This window comes from Pocillopora damicornis, chromosome 4, assembly GCF_964200805.1.
Source record: "Pocillopora damicornis chromosome 4, jaPocDami1.2, whole genome shotgun sequence".
Taxonomy (NCBI): domain Eukaryota; kingdom Metazoa; phylum Cnidaria; class Anthozoa; order Scleractinia; family Pocilloporidae; genus Pocillopora; species Pocillopora damicornis.
The window spans coordinates 67,578-90,632 of NC_142673.1; the positions used below are offsets into that span (position 1 = coordinate 67,578).

Genomic DNA, 23,055 nt, shown 5'->3' on the forward strand with positions numbered 1-23,055 from the left:
ACAAAATCTTTCCTTTTTAACTCGTGAATTGCGCGCATGCGCAAGAGCGAGTTATAGATACGATGTGGGGAATAGCATTCGCTCGCTCGCTCGCTCGCTCGATTGGTCGATTCCTGTAAACTTTTTTTAGATTTTAGGCTTTTGAGTGCATTTTATAGTTTTTGGCGAGCAATAAACAGACGAAATGGCGACCTTTGTTGCTAAGAATAGTGGTGGGGTGAAAAAGAAGCCAATGATAATCTTAAAAGAGTTTTTTTTTTCGTTTTAGTTTCAACAAGCGGCGCCAGCGACTGGCAGGCATGCAAGGATTCACACTGAAATAACAGAACAACCTTGGTTTTTCATAAAATTGTAATTTACAGTCCTTGAACTTGAAAACAATCCGAAGATTCATTGAAAATATCACTTACTGCGAAGCGCTCGGAGTTTACAGATGTTCAAAAGCTTTTTCTGTTATAGCGTGAGATTGAGGACAAAATTGATCATTACGTTTCGTCGCGTGTGTTTTTCCTGTGAGAAGCAACAAAAGATGCCGGCGACTGACGAAATAACAAGTTAACACGAAAATCAGATAACACCTAAACAAACAATTTTAGCTACCGATTTTCAGTGAATTTTTAAAGAACAATTTTCTTTTAAGTTTCAACACAATTTGAAGATTCAACATACAAACAACGTACTAAAATGCGAAAGTTACACACCACAAAATTGATAAATAGGCCTGAAATGAAATTCTATCTTGTTATTGATCATACGTTGCCTAGCACGTGACCTAAATCTACCCAGGCGGAGATCCAAAATGACGGTGGCAGGCTTGGCTTAGTTATATCACTCAAAACTCGTTCCCGTTTGTCTCATTTGATAAAGAGGGAATCGTTAATGTTTTCATTAAGACAGTATTGCCTTGATTTTCTAATATTTACAACGAAAGACAGTAAATTTCACTTTTCACCCACATTTACTTCCAACCTTTTCTTTTGAACCAGAAACAAAAATGATAGACGTTTAAAACACATGACATCATCCACCTTGTCAAATGTAATAGCATGATCATTTCAATTGTAATGCCTTCTTATCCCAACGTTACTTTGTTTCTTTGCTACATTAGCGAACACTGAACTACTGCTCGTACTCTAGATATAACAATCAACCACAAAATTCCCTAAACCAGATAACATTAAACATAATCTAAAAAATCATGTGTCAATTCACGAGTTTGCTCACAGAGCACTTTGATTTTATCGAGTAAGGATGGATGAGAGAACTGTGATGTAATATATGAAATAGATTCAACAATTCACTATTTATTAAGGACCATGCTCCAATCATTATTTTGTTTAGATATTGCGAACAGATAGGGCTCAGAATTATATACTAAGTTAAATTACGAGATGCACCTGGTGTCTTATTAATGAAACCTTAGAGGTTGCCTGATTGGTATCCATGATGCACGGTGAGCATCAATCCAGTGAGTACTATTCAGTTTTGTGTCACTCGTCAGTGGTGAATTTCCTTGAAGAAAAAGCCAGGTCTTAGACAAGTCAGATTTATGGAATTAAAGTGGCAACGTTAGTAAAAGTTTACAGTTTGTAACAACTCGCACTCTGTTTATCAACACCAGTCAAGAGAGTAGAAAAAGTTTCAATTCTCCCGCAGTAATTCATTAAAAAATTTCTTGCATGAGTTGATAAAAAATTCGATTATAAATTCCCTCTACCGCAAAAACCTGTTACTCTTTTTTTTTTTTTTCTGTGAAATATTTGTGGAAAATGTGGGTGACCTACCTCATTTCTTAGCCAACAGCACCTGCAGTAAACACTGAGGAATGTTTACAGTGGGTTGTCCGGTTGGCATAGTAACTCGTTAAGATAGAAAATAGATATTGTTTCCTTTTTATGTTGATACCATCATGATAATGATCACCTATCATAATTAAAAAAAGAAATAACTCTAAAAAATCACACGCATGCACCCTGATCGTCCATTTCCTCCATCCCATCGATAAACTAATCAAAATTCTTATTCATTACATTTTTGCAATGTTTATGTTTTTGAAACATCAAAACAGTGATATCCATAGTATTTAAAGACAGGAAAAGATAATGAAAAAGATTGGTATCTTTGCAGGTAGTGTAGGACGATCAGGGATATGACATTTTGAAGACAAGAAAGATTTCAAGAGTGAAAAGCTGTTCATCTTGCTTTAGTGCGAGCAGACAGGTGTATAGTCTCTGATTCAAACGTTGATTTGGTTTCATCTTCGATATAAAGCGACAATACTAAGAGGAGAGTCTAGCAGACAAAATGTCTGCGAATTCAACTCAACTTACACAAAGCCCTACGGAAAGAAATGTGCGCTTGGGTTTTTACATCGCCACTTTTGTTATTGGACTTATCGGAAACCTTCTGGTGCTAATCGTAATCATTGCCAAGAGAGCAAAGAAAACTGTCAACGATTTGTTCATCATGAATTTAGCTGTGTCGGACCTGATGCTTATCTTCTTTCTCCCGCTGCATATCTACAATATGTTTGACACTATTCGTGTCACGGTATTTTTCTGCCATTTTATTCGTCCTCTCATGACAGCATCGTTCTTCGTCAGTGTCTACACCCTCACCTCAATGGCCATCCATCGGTGTCACGTGATCTTACATCCCTTCAAACAGGAAATTCGCCACAGGTCTGCTGTTTTATGGATAATAGTGCTGTGGATCATGTCATTTGCAAATGTTCTTCCATTGATGATTGTCACCACACCTTACCCACCATTCGAATGTCTTGAAAAATGGCCGAGTCTGAGTCACAGGCGAGCATATACAGCTGCACTCTTTGTTCTTCAGTACATCCTTCCACTGGTGATCATCGCAATAGCATATATCAGAATAGGTTTAGATCTGAACCGCTCATGTTCTCGTAGTTTCCGGAATGCCAGGGCTGCCAAAAGCCCGGAGAACCAGGCAAGACGGCGAGAAAACTTTAAAGTAACTAAAACTCTGGCAATAATCGTAATGATATTTGCTGTGTGTATGCTACCCAGTCAAGTGGGATGGATGTTGTTGGATTTTGGTGACAAAGAACAAAAAGCGATTGCCATCAAGGTGGTTTTTAAATTTTCCCTTGTTCTTACAGTGTTTCACAGTTGCCTGAATCCTCTTGTTTATGGAAGCATCACTAAACAGTTTCGTCGTGGCTACATCAGATATCTGTTGTATTTCTGTTGCTGCTTTAGAGGTTCCATCCTAAGAGAGTTTAAGATCATTTCAGAAAGCTCGTCACAAAATCGCCGTGACGACTTCAAACACACGCACAATGGACTTAAAAGAAATGGCGAACTCGAAACGATATGTTCTTTAAAATCAAGAGAAATTCAAGATGAATCATCTTCAAGCAACGAGATATTTGACGTTGTGACCGTAATATAGAGAGGACTTTAAAAATGTCGCACTGTATCGTTTAGAGATAGAATAACCTTCCAGTGTGTTTTGAGATTTAAACAGCAATGACACAAAATACATATCCTTAACTTTGTTGTAAGCCGGGATAAAATGTATAGACTGCACAATACATCCTATGGAGTACAAGAATATATTTGCCTATCTATTTAGTATTTGCTGTCGGATGTTTTACTCGTGATTAACTTTCTGTTCCCTAAGTTTCCAGTGTCCTTCAACAAGTTCAAGAACGTGCCGGTCAGTAGGGCGGCTATTGGTTTATGATATGAACGCAATTTATATGATGTTGTTAAATGTATTTTGACCACTGAATGGTCAACATCTTGAATTATGTATTGTGTTTTATAGCTGAAACACATGCAATTACGTCAACTTAAGATTTAATGGGCAAAATTGTTTTTTAAAAACAATTAACCATACAACCATTTGTTAACAAAATTACTGGACATCAGGGAAAAAAAGATGGTTGCATTAAGACAATGTTCTTTCTCCCTATTGCGCTATTGTGGGTGTGGTCTCTACACATAGAGATCTGAAATCTGGAGTAAATTCGTGTACATGGATGTGGTTGTTCACAAATGAGTACTATTCAGTCTATTCATGGCTGAACTGCGTTATATCACTATCACTTTAAATATACATTTGTTCCACTTTGAAACATGGAAAGTCCATTGTAACTCTTCCTCTCAAACGGTTCATTTCTTGATTTGTCTTGTTGATATCTTGCTCAGACGCCGCAAAACGTATTTGAATTTCACGAGCTTTTTTTATGTTTTCTAATGCTTCTTCAGTTGAACCAAGGGCTCCAAGAGCACATCCCAAACCATAGTAAGCTCTGGCAGTGTCCAAATGATTGTCACCTAAAATATACAAAACAAAATCAGGACTAAGAAAACTTCCAACATAAATTGTGGGAAAACCTCCAGCTGAAAATGTAAGTGGTAGTTTATCAGGATTTGAAAATGGAATGTGGTCATTACAAGGAGTGTCGGCTTATTGGCTAGCATGTTGGTTTGAGTTTGAGCCATGACCAAGTCTTTGTAATATATGCCTGAAGAGTATGATATAACTCTTTCAGAGCTTCTATAACACAGCCTTAGTGTATTACTCAATTCACTAATTAAAAGTATTAAACAGCAAGTTGGATATTCACGTCACATTTCACGTTACTTATTGTGTTTTCTGCGGTTTCAACAACTAGCAGACATTTACCAATACTGAATCCAATCTATAATAACAATGGACGGGCACAACTTTTAGGAGTAACTAAAAACCCTCTGCACTGTCTTGTCACATTTGTTATAACTCTAAAAACTCACTCAGTATTAGAAATGCAAAGTCCTATTGCATATTTCTCACATCCTGTCGTAAGGAAGGTTGTTTAAAGACCTCTGATTTGAGAATACATACCTAAAAGGTATTTCCTCATTTCAAGGGACTCTCTCTTGAACGCTACTGCACGCTTAAGATCACCAAGACACTGATAAGCATCTCCAAGGTAATGTAATAAGGAGGCTGTGAAGGGGTGTTGCCCCAGTAGCTCTCTGTATCTGACCAGACAGATGTTTGTCCAGATGTTGACAGCAGCTCTCAAATTTCCACTGACAAACATGGCCACTACAAGAATAAAGATGAACAACAAAAAGTTATTGCCAGGTTATGGAAGATATGGGTGCATTACTTACCACTTAAAAAAAGCTGTATTTTAATTTTTTTAAATTAAAATCATTCAACATTGAAGTGCAAAGAGCTCAGTTGTTAATTCTCAACACTTACTAGCTAAATCACAGAAGCCACCAGCAAGAAGCATGCGTTCCACTTTACCAGATCCATCAGAGCATACCCTCCTCTTCCGTATAGCAATGCCTTGTGCTATGAGTGAGATGCCTTTCTTTTTGTCCCCAGAAATGAAAGTGCAAAGACCCAGCTTGCACTTACAGTGTCCCTCACATTCTGTACCAGAAATCGAAAGTTCACTTTGAAGTTCATGTGCTTGCTGGAGGCTTTCTTTTGCAGATGTGCGGAATGCATCCTTGTAGCCATAGTAACACAGCTGTTTAAATCCAATGGAAACAAGACACTCACTGAGAAGGATTTTGTCATTCAGTTTCACAGCTGCCTGAGAACACTGTGAATACACAGACATAAATTCACCTATGTTTAAGACTTTTGCCAAGAAGTTCACAGCATTGGTAGAGATGGTCAGTCCATCACGCTTTAACTGATCATCCCCTTCTTCAACTGATGCTACAAGCGCATGAATGATGTTAGTCTTGCTGATGTGATATTTGTCAATGGCAACTTTACCATTTGTACCAATAAATTCATCACTCAGATCTTGCAGAAGTGTAAGGTAATGCCTTGAAAAAAGTTTAATGGCTGTGTTATATTCCATGCAGGTCTCTTCCTGTGATGACTTGCAAAATGCTTGTACAAGAGGATGCAAGCTATAGTATAGATGATTGTTGACTTCATCTAGTTGTAAGAGTGAATGTTGCTCAAGATTGTCAAGCATGTACTGGAAATCTAGGAAATCCTCAGTTGGGAACAACACGTCTTTTGCTTCCTCTTTGGTAAATGATCTTGGGAAGGAAGCCAAAAAACCAAGTACTTTCTTCATTTCAGGTTGTAAATTGTTGTAAAATACTTTAAGATGGGAATTTAACTCTTGAATTTTTTGGCTCTTTCCTTTCAGAAAACTGTGAGGACAGTTTTGTAGCTTTCTGTGGAGATCACTAGGGTTAACTGCCTTTTTTTTTAAAAATGATGCTGTTATGTTCAGTAGCAGGGGAATACCACGACAAGCAGTAGCAAATTCCTTTGCACTTTGACGTGAGATGTCGGGCACACAGTTCTTGAGAAAGAGCAATGAGTCTTCATTAGCTAGTGGTCTTAGGGGATAATGTTTGGTGGCAAAAGACCAGAGATCTAATGTTGAGATAGGGGTCCTGCTCGTGATAAGTGTGACAAGATTTTTGGCATGGACACCAATATTCTCCAAAAGTTTATAAAAGTTTGACTCATCTTCAGCTTGCAAGTCTTCAGCATTATCCAGAATCAGCACTGTTGGATTTCGCAGGGAAGTTAAATACCTTTTCAGCTGTGAAACTGCATCTTTCTGATCAGCATGAGAACCAACTGCTTCCTTTAGCAAGTATTCCGCTGCACATGCAAGAGATGACACTGATCTGAGGCACATGTATATCACATCTTTTTTTCCTTGACTCAGTATCATGTTTCCGACAGTTTTGGCAAGTGCAGTTTTTCCAAATCCTGGAGGGGCAACAACAGTGACAAGGCAAGTTATGTCATCCTCATCTGTGGTCAACAACCCTGTGATTTCTTCACAAATATCCATCCTTCCAACAAAATTAGGAACCTTTCTGGGAAGGCCAATAGATCTTGGTCTCCATTCATTACCCTCACTGGGCTGTACACCTGCAAATAAAAAAAATTAAAATATTTTTAGTGACCACTACAACTCAGTAATTGCATCATTCAGTGCATTATTAGTAAATATGTGGTAATACCTAGCCACATTCCTCCCTTTTGAATTAAGGCTTTTTCAAGATGAGTATAAACCCCTCCTCCTTAAAAATCTCCAGATATACTCCCTATCAAATATGAAAAACTTTTTAACAAGAAAATATTTGATTAAATCTGCCTCATAAAAATGCCATTTGGTCAAACCACATCACTTTTATCAATTAAGACCAGTGACAAATACATTCATTGACACCTACACTAACAGAACTGCATTTGAAAATTTCAATGAACTGGCTACCGAGAGAACTTTAGAATATTAATTATGAAAGGTACTTTTTCCCATTGTGAAATATATTTCAAGTGAGCAACCAGCAATTTCTGGGCTAGATTTCCAACAAAACTGGCCTTCTCAATTTTTTTTTTCAAAGGAAATCCCCTCTGCAATGGGTGAAGGGCATGAACATTTTCTGGAACTAGACATAATTGCCAAAAGAACCCAAATGATTTAGGGCTGTAATTACAGCAAGATCTTCTTTACACTGAGCAATTTTCAAGCAAGTAAATGGCAGTAAAAATAGAGATAATGCAAATTATAGAAAGAGGCTTCACTGAAAATGTTTATTTATGTAGCAGATAAAGATGATTTAGAAGGCTTCCAAACAAACTTTGTACACTTTTGAAAAAAATAATGGTACTAGTTTAGCAAACAAACTGTCACGACAAGTTTTTCTTCAAAACATTCAATGATCTCACGGAAGGTATCATACACTTCCATCGATATTATTGTGAAAGAATATCTTTGTTCAGTCAGTAAATGGCTAGGAAAGTAATTGCAAGTAAATTTATTGAAAAGTTTTGAACTTGTGGGCATTTGCTCATTTGTTTGCTGCATTGACGCGTGTAAATCTGGCCTTTTTTAACCATAACACTAAAATAAAATGAGACACCTTTAATAGACCCAAGGAGAATTTAGTACGGTTTTTCTTGTAGAATTCCTTCGGTTCTTGTTGTGAAATTTACGGTACAAATAGCTAAATTGAACACCGAAAGTTACCGAAAGCGTCTTTGTATTAAGACTGAAAACTTTACTCACCGTTTTACAACAAAAACATTAATTAAAAGAATTCAGATATTAAAGGAATAAAAGTTCCACCGATTTATTCCATTGAAAACAAGTATCTCAAAGTTTTCACTCTCTGAGCTACTTTTTGTGAAGGAGTACAGTTAATTGAAGACTTCTTTAAAGCCACGTGCTAACTCATTTATCGACACATATGCTATCACAAATTCGTTTTGGAAACAAGTGTTTTCTGGCAACCAAAGTGATTTGAGAGAAAAAAGAGTGTGGACCAACAAGTTATCCATCGGCTTGATTTGCTTAAAAATAATTTGCCTGAAAATACTGCACAGTCGGCAAAGCAAAATATAGTTGTAAAAAACGGCAACGAAGGTAAGTACTAAAACATGGAACCACCTAAAACCACCTACGTGACATATTGTCGTCTCGCCTTATTTTAGACATTTATGCCTTGTTTTAGATGGTTTTAGATAGTATCGAGTGGCTGAAGATGTTTTTGAGGTGGTTGTAGGTGGTTTTAGGTTTTTCCATGTTTTAGTACTTACCCGGCAACGAAGCTAAGCATGTCTTCTCGGCGACTCACAAAAGCGTTACAGTGCCCGTGGAGAGAAAGGAAAATCCGGACCGCGTTAAAGGCCACTCTGATTGTAGGATCATGTCCTGAGAAAGAAATAAATGGGATTGTTGTTGTCGACGGCTCCTTTTGAGGAGCCATCTTCCCTTGTACAGCTGTGTGTCTCTACCAAAAATGGTTGGAAATATTTCCAAAACAGATAGAAGAAGGTAACCATTCTTTACGAACATGTGCTTTCAAATAAATAACTGAGTCTGCAGTTGCACGTCAGCTTTTCATTCATGGTTTATCAGCTGGCCGATTTCCAATGTCAAGAGTACGTTTACTGTTACGTTTTGAGCTATTTACAAATGAAGGCGTAAGAGAAAAGTTTGATCAATTAAATAATCAAATATTTAAGCATACTGGTGATAATTGTGATTGCCATATAAACAAATAAGTTACATAGATTTATAAATCAATTTGTTCACCTTCTATTTGTGTCTTAGGTGAAAAATGTACATGAATATTTTATGCTCGTGTAGAATCAAAATATCTTCATACCTGACAGATGGAAATTGATCTCGTTCGCCAAGAAACTACGGCCGGAGCCATGAAGAGCATTCAAAAACGATTCAAAAGCATCAGGACCACTTCGAGAAAGCTCATCCAAGAGGCAAAATGCCTTCCCCTCACTTGTAGTTTGAGCAAGAATGAATTCTTTGCTTGCTTCGTCCAAAATTTCTTTGGTAAACAGTACTTCTGTAATTCTCCTTGCATCAATATTTCGCGAGATGCGAAGCCGAAACTTTCTTAAGACTTTCCTGTGTGATTCCTCCATGTTCTAACACATCAGGAAAAGTTATTTCTGACTAAAGCAAACGTTTTCGGTCAGTTTAAAGGACAAATTCTCAGTTACTGGCTGTACGGAACAAGGTCCTTCAAGCTTTCCGGGAAATTCCGGAAATTATAGAAGAACGCCTGCGTGGTGAGGCCACCGGAAACTGAACCCAGCTCAGCCCACCATGAACAATAGTAATGGAAAGTCCCGCCTGCCCTTTTGTACGATACAAACAAATCATTACAAAATAAACATTTTCCACAGGGAAACTGGCCCAGTTCTCTTCGAAATGTATACATAGTTGTGTGTTTTACATTTTAACTGCCTTTTCAAGGTTTTTCGCTGTCTTTGGAGTGTTTTGATAATACTTTATTCTCTATGAGCCGCAAGCCGAAAGCCGCAACCCGATTCGTTACCGTATAATTTCCTTTGAAGATTAACCATTTATAATTTGCGAATGGAAACAACTGTCGGCTTAGGGTGGTAGTTTTTAGGAGCACTAAGTGTGCTAAGCCAGCTGTGTATTGTGTACTTCCTTATTTAAAAGTCCCTCATTAGTGATTGTAAATGTATTGGATTTCCGCTGAGCTTTACTCTTTCCTGTCACATAGGGACTTACTCCCGGGGCACTTGTTAAAAACAAAAAAAACATAAATAGTGGAAAACGTTTTTTTTTTACAGCCAAAATTTCAACAGTAAAAAAGACACATCAAAAAATAGTGCTCAGGCTACACCACTGTCTCTCCTAAGTCTATAACATTACTAGGCCTGACAAATATGAAGGGTTCGTCCATATTACCTTGAAAGTCCTAAACCACAGTGTAAAGATAACTGCAATGGTAAATGTTAAACATTATCCTCGTTTGAGTGCGGGCCGTGTTTGCTCTCCCGTTATCGATAAGGCCGACTATGAATTGACCTAAGCTCATGTAGCGTGACGGTCAACAGATGTTTTACAAGTCAATAGACTGCTGATGTACTCCAACGATCAGAACCACGGCAAGACAGGAAACGTAACCGTTTACGCGCAGGTGTCACGCAGTAAAACAGACTTTCTCCGGAACACCGATCGTATAGCAGCGGGTTTGCGTCAGTTTTACACATAAGAAAAAATATTCCATGTGGCAAATTCTGCAGAAGATAATGGCCGGGTCGAAGCTTGTAAAATTAGTGTTTCATTTTTCAGCATTCCCTAAATCCAATATAGACACTTCTAACGTGAAATAAGGCGCTCTTAAAATTTTAAAACCTAAAGCCACATCGAATACAATTAAAACATAAGTGACTAATTACTTAACGCTTGGTATGGTTATTGTTAAGACAGCCAATCACAGGACAAGTAGCGAATTCCCCATGACGACTGCTTTAGTTTACGACTTGCGGTTTGTCTTAAGAGCTGACTTGTGTCGATTTCTCGTGGATGTCGATACAAAAGACTTTCCTTCATTACAGTAACGGCGAACAGATTTCATCTAGCCACCTTTAAAGTGCATTTTGTCGCTAAAAATGCCACAGTGGGTACAATTGCCTCCGAATTTGCTACCGGAGAAACACACGATGGGAAAGTCAATCTACACTACTGATTATTCTAGCAAGAGACCTGGCTTTCAACTTCATCTTCAAAAGGCTCGCGGATTTCCAAGCAGCAAACATCATCCACCGGTACCAAAGGTTCGCCGTCCTAATATACTCGCTTGATCTCCCAGTTAAGCCAAGTCATGTAGAACTTAATATTTGCGCCACATAAATTCGCATGACCTCCTTTCAGGATCCCGGCTTTTCCGCAGTATTAAAGCAAAGTCACCATTATACTATGTTTCTCTGTCGGTCGAATTTCACTGTTTACTAAGCAAAATGATTTTCATCAGTTTAAATAGTAATGAATGATTATAACACGAATCTTTTTCCCCTCAGAAACCCGACAGAAAGACGATGCGAGCGCATCAGACCAGCAATTACCTCAATTTTAAAAAAGATTTCGAGAGAGCCTTGTCCACTGTAAGCTCACACCAAATGCGGAATTTTCGATCAGATGTTGACATAAAGACACCCGACGACTCAAGATCGGCAGGTACTTTAATTAATTTTCAGAACTGGATAATGCCGTGTCTACCACTGTCCGTACATTTCATGACCCAAATTTCTTTAATGAGTAGCCAATATGTTGTTACAGAACGCATCTGAATCACGGAAATTCAAGTAGGAAGGTCACACAAAGAAGCCAGCGAGAATTTTTTGGTACAATCCATAGTTTTCATGTAAAAGCGCATACTTTAGACAATACAGATATTAGCCGAAAGCTTCTAATCCTTCAGACGCACCAAGTTGTGAAGCCGATGTATCTTACTGTTTATTTGAGTGATCCAAAATGTTTATTCAAACGATAATTTCAAGAGGACAAGGGAAAATATGACCTTAATTACTCTTTTTTGGTCTTAATTCTGAGAGACCAAGGAATTTCACTGAATGAATCCTGAGAGGAAAAAAGTAAACACGCGCAGATTATTTTGAAAATATCTCTTCGCTAGTTGTCGCCCAAAGTAAACTTGAGACACTAAAGGACTTTGACAGCTGGGCTTTTAGCACACGAGAGGTGTTAAAACGGCGAGTAAGAACTGAATCGAGCATGAGCAATGAAAAAACAAATGATTAAATCGGATGAAAGCAAATTACACTTGCCATATATACATATTTATGATTTCGTTAGGCTTGTGTTTTTTACTGTTTTTTCTTAGATTTGTTTTTCTTGCCTAGCCACGCACTCGGAAAGGGCATTGTTACAGAAATTTATTCAGCCAACACTAGAATTAGTGGAGGAGGCATGGCGAGGAGAAGCGACCAGCACAAAACGGAATAGAGGTATTTGAACAATGGATAGAAAGTTAGTTTCACACCTGTGTATGGGTAATATTCATTGAAATGATTTTTTCCATTTTATCGGCAGATCGCCTTTATGGTGTGGCTGGACAGAAAGTTGAGCTACACAGTAGACCTGAAAGACGCGAGGTATGACATTAACAGAGTAAGAACTTATTTGAGTGAGGAATTGCAGCAGACGTTTTCCACCCTTTTTGTTTTGAAGCTATACTTTTGCTAAAATTGATTTTCATTTCTTAATCTAGTTAGTGAGGTCAAAAGAAATGTCTATTTAGCAGTTTCCTGAAGTAGAATTTGCGAACTGAAAGAATAATGAGAAGAAAAGGTTCTAGCGAAATGATCGCCGGCACAACGTGAAGAAGAGAAATTCTATTCTGGGCACATTACAAGATTATTTGTACAAACGCACTGGGGGAGGTGTACTCTCTTATGTCTTTCAATTAAATGAACTTACATTTGTTTTCCGTTCAGGCGAAAATGGAGCGCCCTGTTCTGCCTGGTGTTAACAATTGGTTACGGTCTTCAACCGAATATGGTAATTTTAATGCTTTTCCTTTGAGAATGTTTTCTTCCATGATTTCCCGATCACCAGTGTTCTCCAGTTGTTTTGGGTTAAATTAGTTTGTTCTTTTCCTCCCAGAAAAAGCAGTTGTCCACAACTTCATAGATACATTAAACAAGGCGTCCTCGAGTGTTGTACAAGTGAAACAGAGTGCACCTAGAGCCGCAGAGAAAACTACGAAACCTCAATTTTCAAAGGAATTGTATTTCCAACAACGGGCAAAAAGTGCTCGCTCCAAAAGAGTATCAGAACGCCCCACACTTCCACCGCGTCCCAAATCTGTTGGATCAGTAAGGTTAGTGACTTTCTCAAGGAAAAGTGTGTAAGTGTGTCACTGAAGCTGAAAATGACAATTCTTTATTCGCTGAACTTCAGAAAGTGTTGCAAGGCGGACCATAAAGAGTTGTAAAGTCAGTATTTTTGGATTTGTTTTGATCGCTGTGTCTTTTTTTACCCGACGAGCTGCTCTGAGTACGATAATGTAGGATCACCACTGCCGGTCTTTCGTGATCTTCAACTCTGCCTGACTGACACAAAAGTGAGAAAATATCGAATGGAAAGTAAAGGATCTGGGAAGAGTGCTAACTTTTACTAGTTTCCCTCCTCCACTCATTCATTCCTGTCAGTCCACGCATGGTATTATTTCAGCGGAGTATGCACTTTTCTTACAACTGATCAAATTTTGACTTACTCATCAGGAATGAAGGTAAAGTTGCCGAGATAACCCAAAATCAAGTCGTGGAACATGCACACCCCCATCACTTTAATCACGGGGAAGGAAAGTGTGAATTTTGTGATTATTTAAGAGTGAAGAGATTATTGGAACACCTTAACAAGTAAGTTGCACGCCTTCTGTTAAGTAGTTTGTAATGTTTTGCAGACAACAAGACGGGAAGCACTTTTCCTGTTTCAAAGCAAAGGTTTAATGCTCTGGGCCATTGGTTATTCCCTATTCCTTCCTGGTTCTCCTTGACTGTGGTTACACTCTGCGCAAATTTTTTGGAAGTGTGTGAAGGGAAGAGTAAAGTTATAACCGCTATGATAAGACCAAAACTTTAGCTACAAGACAACAAAAAAGAGTAACGATGAAGAGAATTAAACCAACGTCCAAAATGGGTTGATGCTAGATAAGAGGTCTCTGTTACGCAATGTCGTTGTCAGTTCATATGTACAATTCGCGATGAGAGTTCGTAATTTGTCAAATTAAATAATTTGTTTTAATTTCATGTCTCCAGGTACGGATCCTGTGGTATAGGAGAAGCAACCCTAACACACTTACTAAGGCCACGAGTGGACCCTACATACCACACAAGTTTTGAAGATTACGACTACGTACACGAAAATTCATTTTTCACTAACACGAGCGCAAGAGATCGAGGCTACTTCATAATAGCTCCTGACTGGGTTTCAGAAAGGAAGGGTGTTATGTCTACCCATTACCAATGACCAGCGGTCATTTCTACGTTCCACATGCTCCCTACGGATCGAGATGAAGTTTCTCAACAGTTAAACAGAGACACAACACTTGATGGTGACCCATGCATCCTTCTTCGCTGATGAGGGACTATCAAAACATTCAAAATCGAAAAAAATGTAATGTGTCACCACGCCCGATTGGAACGTCAAAACTATTTACAATTATATTGTCCCAGTCGCGCGCCTTGAAAAGTTTCTTGCTACTAGTAATATTTGTTATCGTGCAAAGAAAAAAGAGACTTTTTTAGAGTTAATATATTTTCATCTGTACGATCTCACGACTAAGAACATAGATTTCACTAAACATTTGATTTCGTAAACTATTTAAACGGTAGATGTAATTTTGTTTGATGTAAATATTAATCTAAGAAGACCCGCTCTATGATATTTAATATATTCTAAAAATCCAGTTATCAGTGTCTGTGCAGAAGGGTTTACATTTAACAAAGCGGATCAACAGCCGACGTCCTTCACCTAATTCATCCTAGACTCGTCTTCTTCTTGTTACCTAGCTCACCAGCCGTCATTCCAGGCCTGTGCTCCATGATTGACAGCTTCTCTATTTTCCCTCCTTGATCGAGTAACTGCCGAAGATTCGCCTCGTTTTCTCCTCCGCATCTCTCTCTGTTTCTTTTCTAAACTCTTTTTTACTCTGGTTCTTATTTCTTTGGAATCTATTGGTGACGCAGTCAAGGGTTTCGATTGGTTGCTAGCATCATCATCCGGGCTATTGCCCACCACGTGACTCTTTGTATCACGGTAAGGCCGATATAGTTTGTTTTGATTACTCAGCTCTTTTAAATCCCAGTCCTCGCTCTGTTCTTTTTCTGGGATTTCTTTGCTCGTTTTCGAGTCTTGCTCGTTGAAGAGGTCATGTTCGGGTCCTCGAGTTTCCACTGAGTTATCTTAAAGTAGAAAAAAGGGAAATGAAAGGCATTCAATATATTGTGATAAGTAGGCACGTTTGCCACCAACTGTTGGACATTTTACATGTGATTTATTTTAAGGCACTATTTCGAAGGTAACACATACAAATGCCCTTCCAACCTTCTTTCACACCTGCATTGACTATAGATCCCACCAACCTTCCAAGCTTTGCTCAGCTATGTCATCGTTGTCACTTTCGTCTTGTTCATCTGATGTATTTTTCTCTTCATTATCTGCTTTCCTAACGCTGCCACCCTCACAAGCGTTGAAGTCAGCTGTAGCCTGTGTTATATAGAGGTTCTGTGTCTAAATATAAAGTATTGGTGTTCCCATTGTAAATGCAAATCGTCAGGGAGGAAACGTATCCCTGTTTATTTATTCTAAATATGACTACGCTTGAACTTGTTGGAAAACATGCTTGAGAGTTTCCTTAAATTCGTGAAAAGCAGTGTGCAAAGCCTCGTCGCATATCGAACAAATCAATCAGCTTTTCCATCTAATGACATTAGAAAGAAATAATACGTTTCCCAGACATCTTCCTCAGTCTATAGGAGTGCTATCTAATACCAGATATAATACGTTTCTCAAACATCTTCCTCAGTCCAATAAGAGTGCTATCTAATACTAGAAATAATACCTTTCCCTAACATCTTCCTCAGTCCAATAAGAGTGCTATCTAATACACCTTAAGTATTACATCCAGCCACCTTAAAAGTAAGAAAAGGTTTTCGTGAGAGCCTGCTCCCCCCCCCCCCCTTCCCCTTCACCCCCATCCAGCATTGGGTGGTGTTATGACATACCTCATCAAATGAATCAGACATGTCTCTTGTAAAACCACTGGCTTCCACTTCAACATCCAAGTTATGGAGTCGTCTGTGGGGAGAAAGTTAGAACCTAATGAAATATTGAAAACTTACTATAAATAGCACACAACAGTCTTCCAGAGAAGCTCAGCATTATTCTAAGTGAGTCACTGTTCATTTAACTGTTCTCATAACATTCTAGCTCAACTTTTTTAACTTACTTTATGTCAGCAAACTGAGGATAGAGTTCACTTGAATAAGAAAATCTCCGAAAAAAGAAATCTCTAATGCACTGTACATCTCTGTCAAAATACCTTGAACAAGGAAGAAAAAAAGACTAAATGAAGTTTGTAATGCTTTGTCATTACTCTATACTATGCAAGTTTCTTTTATTTTTTATCTCTTGATTATTTTTCATCATCCTTCACCTTACATTTTATTATTATTACACAGCCCAAAGGTTTTTATAATTAATCACCAGTTGATAAAAGTCAGGAAACATGCAATCCCTGTTAACAAACTCTTGAGTTTGATTTACAATTTATGTACATATAGCTTTTCATTTGCCTGTCATTTCACCAAAACCAAAATGATGACAAGAGAATACCAGTGGGTACATCATTATAGCCTCATACACTAAAACACAATGATACCTAACTAGCAAATAATTTAGCTTTATCTGAGTGCTTGACTGAGGGTGGTTTCCCAAAGAGACAAATTAATAAAATCAATTATTGGTGACATTCAAGAATAAGAATGATCTGAAGTACTTTCATTTCAAAATTAGTAATTAATAACTTATTAGGTAACGCTAAGATTTTGGTGACCTTTTTTTTTTAACCTAGCCCTTTACAACCTTACTTACTAAAGAAACTGTGGTGTTGCATCTGTGGGAGAGTATAACAAGGCAATTTGATATTATCAACTGAGCTGATACTGTAAACTGGCCACAGTTAAGAGTTTTAAAGCTAACATTTCAAGCATCAGCCCTTTTGTCAGAGCAAATGGAGGAATTGTGAGTTTTGTGTGTGTTTATATGCACAAAACTGTGAAATGGCTTACCACTGTGCATTTGGATGGGATATTGACACCATCTGTGGGAAATCAATAACTGTTACTTGGTCTCTGTCATTGATGATTAAGTTGAATTCATTAAAATCACAGTGAATCAGACCAAAGCTTCCAAGTCGTACAATCAACTCCATTAAGTCACTGTATAACTCTGACGGATCAGAAACATCATGAACTTGACACCTGAGGAAGGTAAAGTAATCTGGGATATCATCACAAGATAATACAGTGTATGCTACCCCCTGACATTCAAAACTGCACATCTTAAGCAGCTGTAAACTAAATACAGAGAGCCTATCCCCATTAAAATATCATCATTTTGAAATTCCAGAAAGTAAGGACACACTCATTTGTAGGTTATTTCCCAGGAAGGAATAACCAGAGTTACAAAAAAACTACAGTTAAGGACAGGACTGAACTTGACTCACAGCAAGTTTAAAAACTACAACTCACAGTGGGTGTCCATCAACAAGTTCCATAACTACAGCATGACGATTAAAATCAATTGGTCTTGGAACAGGATATCCATTGTCATGAAGGGCCTAATAATAGAACAAAAATTAACATGAATACAACATTTTCACAGATCAAATTGGTTCCAGATTTGTTTTCACAATAGCTCAGCAAATTATCTGACCTAAATAACTCCAAATGAAAAGTATTGGTTAGTTCTCCAGCTGCTCTTTTTTTTGGAAAGGAATAAACAATCTATCAACTCTATATCAAAAATTAAAAAGATATATTCTCACAGTACCTTCATGTAAGCATATTCTTTGACGGCAGCTAAACGTGACAGATAAAGCCACGAGACATTTTTACGATGTTTCAAGTAGTCCCGCTTCTGCTTGAGCTTGCGAAAAGATGTTCGTCCAAGTCTATTAATGAAGTTAAGTGATAAATGAAAATGAAATATTAAGTAAAATAAAAAGTGTTTATTAATTCCCTTTTTATAGGCTATAATAATGTTACATTTGAACCCAACATCATTTTCTGATTGTTACTAAATAGACAGAACTGTAGGGAAGAAGCTGCTGCTAATCTGAGCTCTGTGGCATGAACAGTTATTGACAACACAAAGCCAAAAGTGTATGTGATAAAAAAATGCAACAGTGATTGTGGACAAGAACGATAGTTCAAAAAGTTCATGGGTAACAAACTCATTGTTTGTCTCCTGTAGTTGTCCTTTCTAACAAGAACATGACATTTCAGCGACTGATCCACATACTGCTGGTGTTTTTCAGCCAACGATGTTTACTTTATATGTGTCACCCTATGGCCATTATTTTTGGCTTTAATTGACTGGTATTCAGCAGCTTTGATTGACCAATTTCTAGGAAATGTTCCTTCAAGGGTCTGCTGAACAACAGCTCTTCTTTGGATGTGTCTCTTGACTATTGGCATACATTCTTCTGTCTGTGCTGATATTGTTGGGGTTAAGTCCAGTGTAGCTTGCCTCTTTCACCATTAAGTTAAACAAGGAGGATCACAATCATTAAACTTTACTTTGTTCCTGAGTAATTAGTGTCCATTGTTGTGGGCTTCTTCTGAAGCAGCCATGGTCTGGGTCTCCAAGAGGCAAATGTCTCTGTCATGCTCCCTGATTCTGTACTACATAGGTTTTTAAGTTTTGCCAATATAAATTTCACCACATTCTGAAGGAATCCACTAAACCATGCCATCTTGGTTTGCCTCGTCAACAGCATTTATTCAGTCAGCCTGTCCAATACCAGTGAGTCAAAATAGTTTTGCATATCTCAGTCAACCTTATTGCTTAAAAAAAGACTTGCAGAGCAGAACCAAACTACGTATCATCTCCACACAAACCTGTGTAATTTGAGAGCATGCTGGTTCTCTTCTTCATCAGCAATGATAAAAATATCTACAAATAACAGAAGACCAAATGTATATTTATAAGTTGTACAAAAAATGAATCTCACAAACCTATATGTATACTATGTAACCCTAACCCACTAAAAAAATATTTAACTGCCTTACAAAAAATTAACTTCTGGGTAAATTTACACATTTCAATCCCCTGTAGATTGAAGAGAGCTTGAAGGTGACAAAATAGCACAAAAAACCTGCAATTGCCATTGACTTTGAGTTTTCTGGCATGGAGTTGTAAAAGTTACAAAAGTAAGGTAGTAGTTGTTCAACCAAGGTACCCTTTCCTCAATATAGCTATGATCAGCCTTCTTAAGTATTTGGACTGTTTGTAAGTTATGGCATCCCCATTTCCATAGGGTCTGATACCAAAAAATTGCAATTGCACACTTGTTGTATACAAAACCTATTATGATATAACAGTTTGATCATTTTGGATTAAATGAAGATTCAACAGAACTAATTCCATATTAGGAAGTGAATTCTAATTTTCTCGTCTGACAAAAATTAATTTTTTTCTGACTTATATGCTTCAATTAAGTAGAAGCATTCAAGATTTTAAACAAAAGTGATAAAGGTATACTAAAATGATGAAAACACTGAAGTACTTATAATAACCCCATGATTAAGCTTAGTTCATTGTTCATCTTTGGCTTTTAATTCTGGGTGGCATCTGTCAGAAGGAAGCACTTAATCAAAGAAATACAGTAATATTGAGTGAGGAAAAAGTAGTTTATTTGCTAACCCTTTTTGCAACTTGAATTTTGGTGTAATATGAAGAAAAGAAGTATCATTAAATACCTGACTCCTTTCCAACACCAATTTGATTGCCAACTGATTGGACACTTCCTCTTGTCGTCAAAGCCTTCAGAGCAAGGTAGTCATATCCACTGAATGTAAGTCTGTAGCCTTCAACTTTGTCAGAAAATAATCAGCACTAGCATTAGTAAATTAAACAGTAATTCTAACACAAATGAGACCATTACTGATACATAATAATAATAAGTTACTTTCTCAAGACAAAACTTGTTGGAAGACACTTCCTTTTTGCCAAATAAGATAATTAATATGAATGGGTGTTAAGCTTGAATATATAAACAGGACAGTTTCGATTGTTCAGTAAATGTCCAATTTCATTTTTGCTTCTTATCCCTTCAGCACTGAGGAGTATGAAATGAAACAATTACATCTTTACCTTCAATTGACAGAACTCAAACAATCAAATATTAAAAGTAGTTCTCTCCAGACTTCCTATCGATTTGACGCACCATTTACGCAACTTCTATCCGCTCACTTTTTTAATTCAAATATCTCCCACAGACATTTTTATTTCGTCTTACCACGGCCAGACTTTTCATAACAAACCAATTTATGTTTGGTGAGTTCACGTAGAATTTTGTGGGAGCCTCCGTGTTTTAGGTCAGCAATTGAAGCTACAAGAGGGGTAGGTACCAATTCATGATTCTTCATACCCATTTCAACCTAAAATAAGATGAAAGAGAATGTGTTCGTGCATTCTTGCCAAAAAAATGCCTTAAACAGAGCAGCATACAGCAGGACCACTGGTTAAAAAAAATACGACAAAGATGTGCCTGCGATAACATATTGTTTATTGACTCATTAAAAACAAACTTAAAGACGACTGCAAGAGACCATAGACATCTACAGCTTAGCAAAGTTGAAATGTACACGGATGTCACGATAATACTATTACAGACTAACACTTCACTTTTTGATAAAAATGTTCTCTAGTGATTCCTGTATGATTATAAACCCAAGAATCTTACAGTGCCTAAATAAAGGCATGCTAGAATCACTGATTTATTTTAATAACTGGATCGTTTTTTCTAATGTCAACATTTCTTTCTTTGAAATACAAACATTTTGTCAAACAGACTATGTTTAGGATAAACGTGGAAAATTATCTTTCCTTACCGCTGTAAGAACTCTGAATTCCTCAGACGAGAGGTATCGCAGCATAGACACATTCAATTTACCCATCTTTAAAAGCAAAACAATTTGCAAGAATGATCTACATAACATGAAACAGTTGCATCGCCAACCTCATCGACGCACATGTTGATCTGAAAGATGGAACCAACCGCGGTGGTGTTGTGGTATAATACCAACTTTGAATCTCTATGCGCCCGTTGTGCATCGCGCTGGCCAATATTACGTAATAACTCTGCTCCACCCTGGAACTTTAATCAAACCATTCCACCCCAAAGTTTCAGTGCACCCGAATAACAAAGATTCCAATATCCTCTGGAGATTGAGATACAAACTAACAAGCCATAATGATAAGTAGAAAAAGAGAGAGACCTGAAACCACTTTTTGCAAGATGAGGAACGGAGTTCACAGTATATCTGCAGGATATTTCCTTCTATTATTAGTAAAGTGACAGTCTAGCCTAGTCAAAGAAAAAGAAATTAAAGACATGCGCTCGATGATTTCTTTATTTTAACGCAAAAAGAGTTTCTGGGCACGAAGAAATGTAATTTTTGAAGATGCCTTTGAGCAGGTTATCCAAGGCTTGAACTGAAGGTTGCAAAGTCCGAATGTTGCCGGACTTTGAGCAAGAAAATATAAACCAATTTTGACATCTCTTGCTTCGAGATGTAATTTTTTCAGGTTATAAATGTACTGTTTCAGTTAATATATTGAGCGCACGATATGAAGGTGGAGCTAGGATACGAACATTATGAAATAAGGAGTGTTGTGGTTAGGTAGCATCCCTCCGATTAAATCACTGGAAGAGCGTATCTAAGTTCCCTCAACTGACCCACTACAGGCCTAGAGCTATTGAATAAGTTAGGAATTGCATGAATTGAATGTATGTATGTAGTCTTTATTAATTACACAACAATATGTACTTGCAAACTTAAGAGAAAACTAGTTGTAATCTGGATAAAACTAAAAAGACATCTGTTAATAAAAGTTCGCTTAAAACGTTCCGCACGAATACGAGGTAAAATGTAGTTATGGCCGCAAGAACGGAGCGACCTTCCCTCTGCATGGGAAGTACGTCACGTAGACAATGATCGTAGTCTTTCGTAATCTGTTCCCATAACAATTTATCTCTGACACGAAGAATATCTTTAATGGGTGTAAAATTCAATAAATAATTATATTTGTGGGCACGTTTACAGAACTTATCGATTCGGCTAAGGTGTTTACATTCTAATGTGCTTCCCCAAACTTCAATTGCACACAAAAATAATGACATAACTATGCTATTAAAAAGAACCGTCAATTCCTCCTGCGAATAGCCATTGGGAAGTTTTACTCACTTATTTTCAACCGAGATCTACTAAAATCTATTGTAATGGAGCTTTTAATTTGTTCACGGCGTGCGTGTCTTCGTGAAACGCCATACATGTCTTTTAAAAAGAAGTTATGTTGTAACTAACTAATGAAGTACTATCTCTACAGTTTTTTAGATCTTTATTTTAACTCACTCACTTAGCAGCACACGATAAAATATCGACACCCGGTCCGGCATACCTATATCGAAATGTATCTAGATATAATTAAAAAATAATATATAGATTAAGTTTTATCTCTCCTTACATGAACAGGAAATTTGATTTATAGAAGAGCCCCTTTTCTTTCTAGCACTTTTGTACTTGAGGTGAAAAAGCTGAACGCTAAATATAATGTTACTTAATTGTGTTGTAACTTGATTTGTCCTTAAAAATCCTTTACTACCACTTAGACACACTCTGGCCTAGTCGGCAAAAAATTGTTTCAGCGTTGCTATGAAGACATAGTCAAGCGGTTGACCCTTTCCAGGGTATATCAAAGGTAGCAAAACAAAGATATGGACTTTTTTGTTACAGCAACAACAAAGGCAAGTGAACACTGCTCATTGCATAAATTAAATATTTTATGCGGCCGCTTTATCATTTTCAGGTTGCAGTTTATCATCTAAGCATATCGTGGAATAGGCTAAACATTTCAATGAGGCAATACTCTCTTGATAATTGTCTTTTAACAGAAACGATTTTGTTTACAGTTTGGTTCAGTCATAGAAACAGCGGTAC

At 37.4% G+C, this 23,055-nt stretch overlaps 4 protein-coding genes across 6 annotated transcripts; 2 read left to right on the forward strand and 2 right to left on the reverse strand.

Annotated features, from left to right (window-relative positions):
* Positions 1–1,739: 1,739 nt before the first annotated feature.
* On the forward strand, positions 1,740–3,991 carry LOC113682312 (neuropeptide FF receptor 1-like). Its single transcript, XM_027199477.2, has one exon. It carries the CDS (start codon positions 2,305–2,307, stop codon positions 3,421–3,423), a length of 1,119 nt encoding a protein of 372 aa, XP_027055278.2. The 5' UTR covers positions 1,740–2,304; the 3' UTR covers positions 3,424–3,991.
* Positions 3,515–9,604, reverse strand: LOC113682311 (uncharacterized). 2 transcript variants are annotated; one of them, XM_089203017.1, is made up of 4 exons: positions 9,135–9,604; positions 5,230–6,891; positions 4,864–5,070; positions 3,515–4,313 (listed from the first exon to the last, which is right to left on the reverse strand). In XM_089203017.1, the coding sequence occupies exons 1-4, from the start codon at positions 9,409–9,411 to the stop codon at positions 4,084–4,086; spliced, it is 2,376 nt and encodes a 791-aa protein (XP_089059143.1). In that variant the 5' UTR covers positions 9,412–9,604; the 3' UTR covers positions 3,515–4,083. The 2 variants fall into 2 exon arrangements, with proteins under 2 accessions (XP_089059143.1, XP_027055277.2); XM_027199476.2 differs by lacking the exon at positions 9,135–9,604 and adding an exon at positions 6,984–7,054.
* Positions 9,605–10,763: 1,159 nt separating this feature from the next.
* On the forward strand, positions 10,764–14,735 carry LOC113682284 (uncharacterized). The gene is made up of 8 exons (XM_027199440.2): positions 10,764–11,082; positions 11,326–11,482; positions 12,166–12,270; positions 12,356–12,417; positions 12,760–12,823; positions 12,929–13,145; positions 13,549–13,686; positions 14,086–14,735. The coding sequence occupies exons 1-8, from the start codon at positions 10,918–10,920 to the stop codon at positions 14,294–14,296; spliced, it is 1,119 nt and encodes a 372-aa protein (XP_027055241.2). The 5' UTR covers positions 10,764–10,917; the 3' UTR covers positions 14,297–14,735.
* LOC113682283 (uncharacterized) lies at positions 13,750–21,134 on the reverse strand. 2 transcript variants are annotated; one of them, XM_027199437.2, is made up of 11 exons: positions 20,947–21,134; positions 20,352–20,493; positions 19,813–19,926; positions 18,952–19,006; positions 17,882–18,002; positions 17,581–17,669; positions 17,119–17,310; positions 16,278–16,370; positions 16,054–16,126; positions 15,412–15,535; positions 13,750–15,231 (listed from the first exon to the last, which is right to left on the reverse strand). In XM_027199437.2, the coding sequence occupies exons 1-11, from the start codon at positions 21,052–21,054 to the stop codon at positions 14,840–14,842; spliced, it is 1,503 nt and encodes a 500-aa protein (XP_027055238.2). In that variant the 5' UTR covers positions 21,055–21,134; the 3' UTR covers positions 13,750–14,839. The 2 variants fall into 2 exon arrangements, with proteins under 2 accessions (XP_027055238.2, XP_027055237.2); XM_027199436.2 differs by having other exon boundaries at positions 15,412–15,559.
* Positions 21,135–23,055: the final 1,921 nt, after the last annotated feature.

Excerpts from the sequence above, each read along its gene's own strand:
- LOC113682312 (XM_027199477.2), top strand. The coding sequence starts at position 2,305 with ATGTCTGCGAATTCAACTCAACTTACACAAAGCCCTACGGAAAGAAAT.
- LOC113682311 (XM_089203017.1), bottom strand. The coding sequence starts at position 9,411 with ATGGAGGAATCACACAGGAAAGTCTTAAGAAAGTTTCGGCTTCGCATC. Across the intron at positions 6,892-9,134 it reads GATCAATTTCCATCTGTCAG|GTGTACAGCCCAGTGAGGGT; the intron begins GTATGAAGATAT and ends TTTTATTTGCAG. Across the intron at positions 4,314-4,863 it reads AATGAGGAAATACCTTTTAG|GTGACAATCATTTGGACACT; the intron begins GTATGTATTCTC and ends TGTATATTTTAG.
- LOC113682284 (XM_027199440.2), top strand. The coding sequence starts at position 10,918 with ATGCCACAGTGGGTACAATTGCCTCCGAATTTGCTACCGGAGAAACAC. Across the intron at positions 12,824-12,928 it reads ACGGTCTTCAACCGAATATG|AAAAAGCAGTTGTCCACAAC; the intron begins GTAATTTTAATG and ends TTTTCCTCCCAG. Across the intron at positions 13,146-13,548 it reads AAATCTGTTGGATCAGTAAG|GAATGAAGGTAAAGTTGCCG; the intron begins GTTAGTGACTTT and ends CTTACTCATCAG.
- LOC113682283 (XM_027199436.2), bottom strand. The coding sequence starts at position 21,054 with ATGTTATGTAGATCATTCTTGCAAATTGTTTTGCTTTTAAAGATGGGT. Across the intron at positions 20,494-20,946 it reads AATTCAGAGTTCTTACAGCG|GTTGAAATGGGTATGAAGAA; the intron begins GTAAGGAAAGAT and ends ATCTTATTTTAG. Across the intron at positions 19,007-19,812 it reads TGGTGTTGGAAAGGAGTCAG|ATATTTTTATCATTGCTGAT; the intron begins GTATTTAATGAT and ends TGTTATTTGTAG.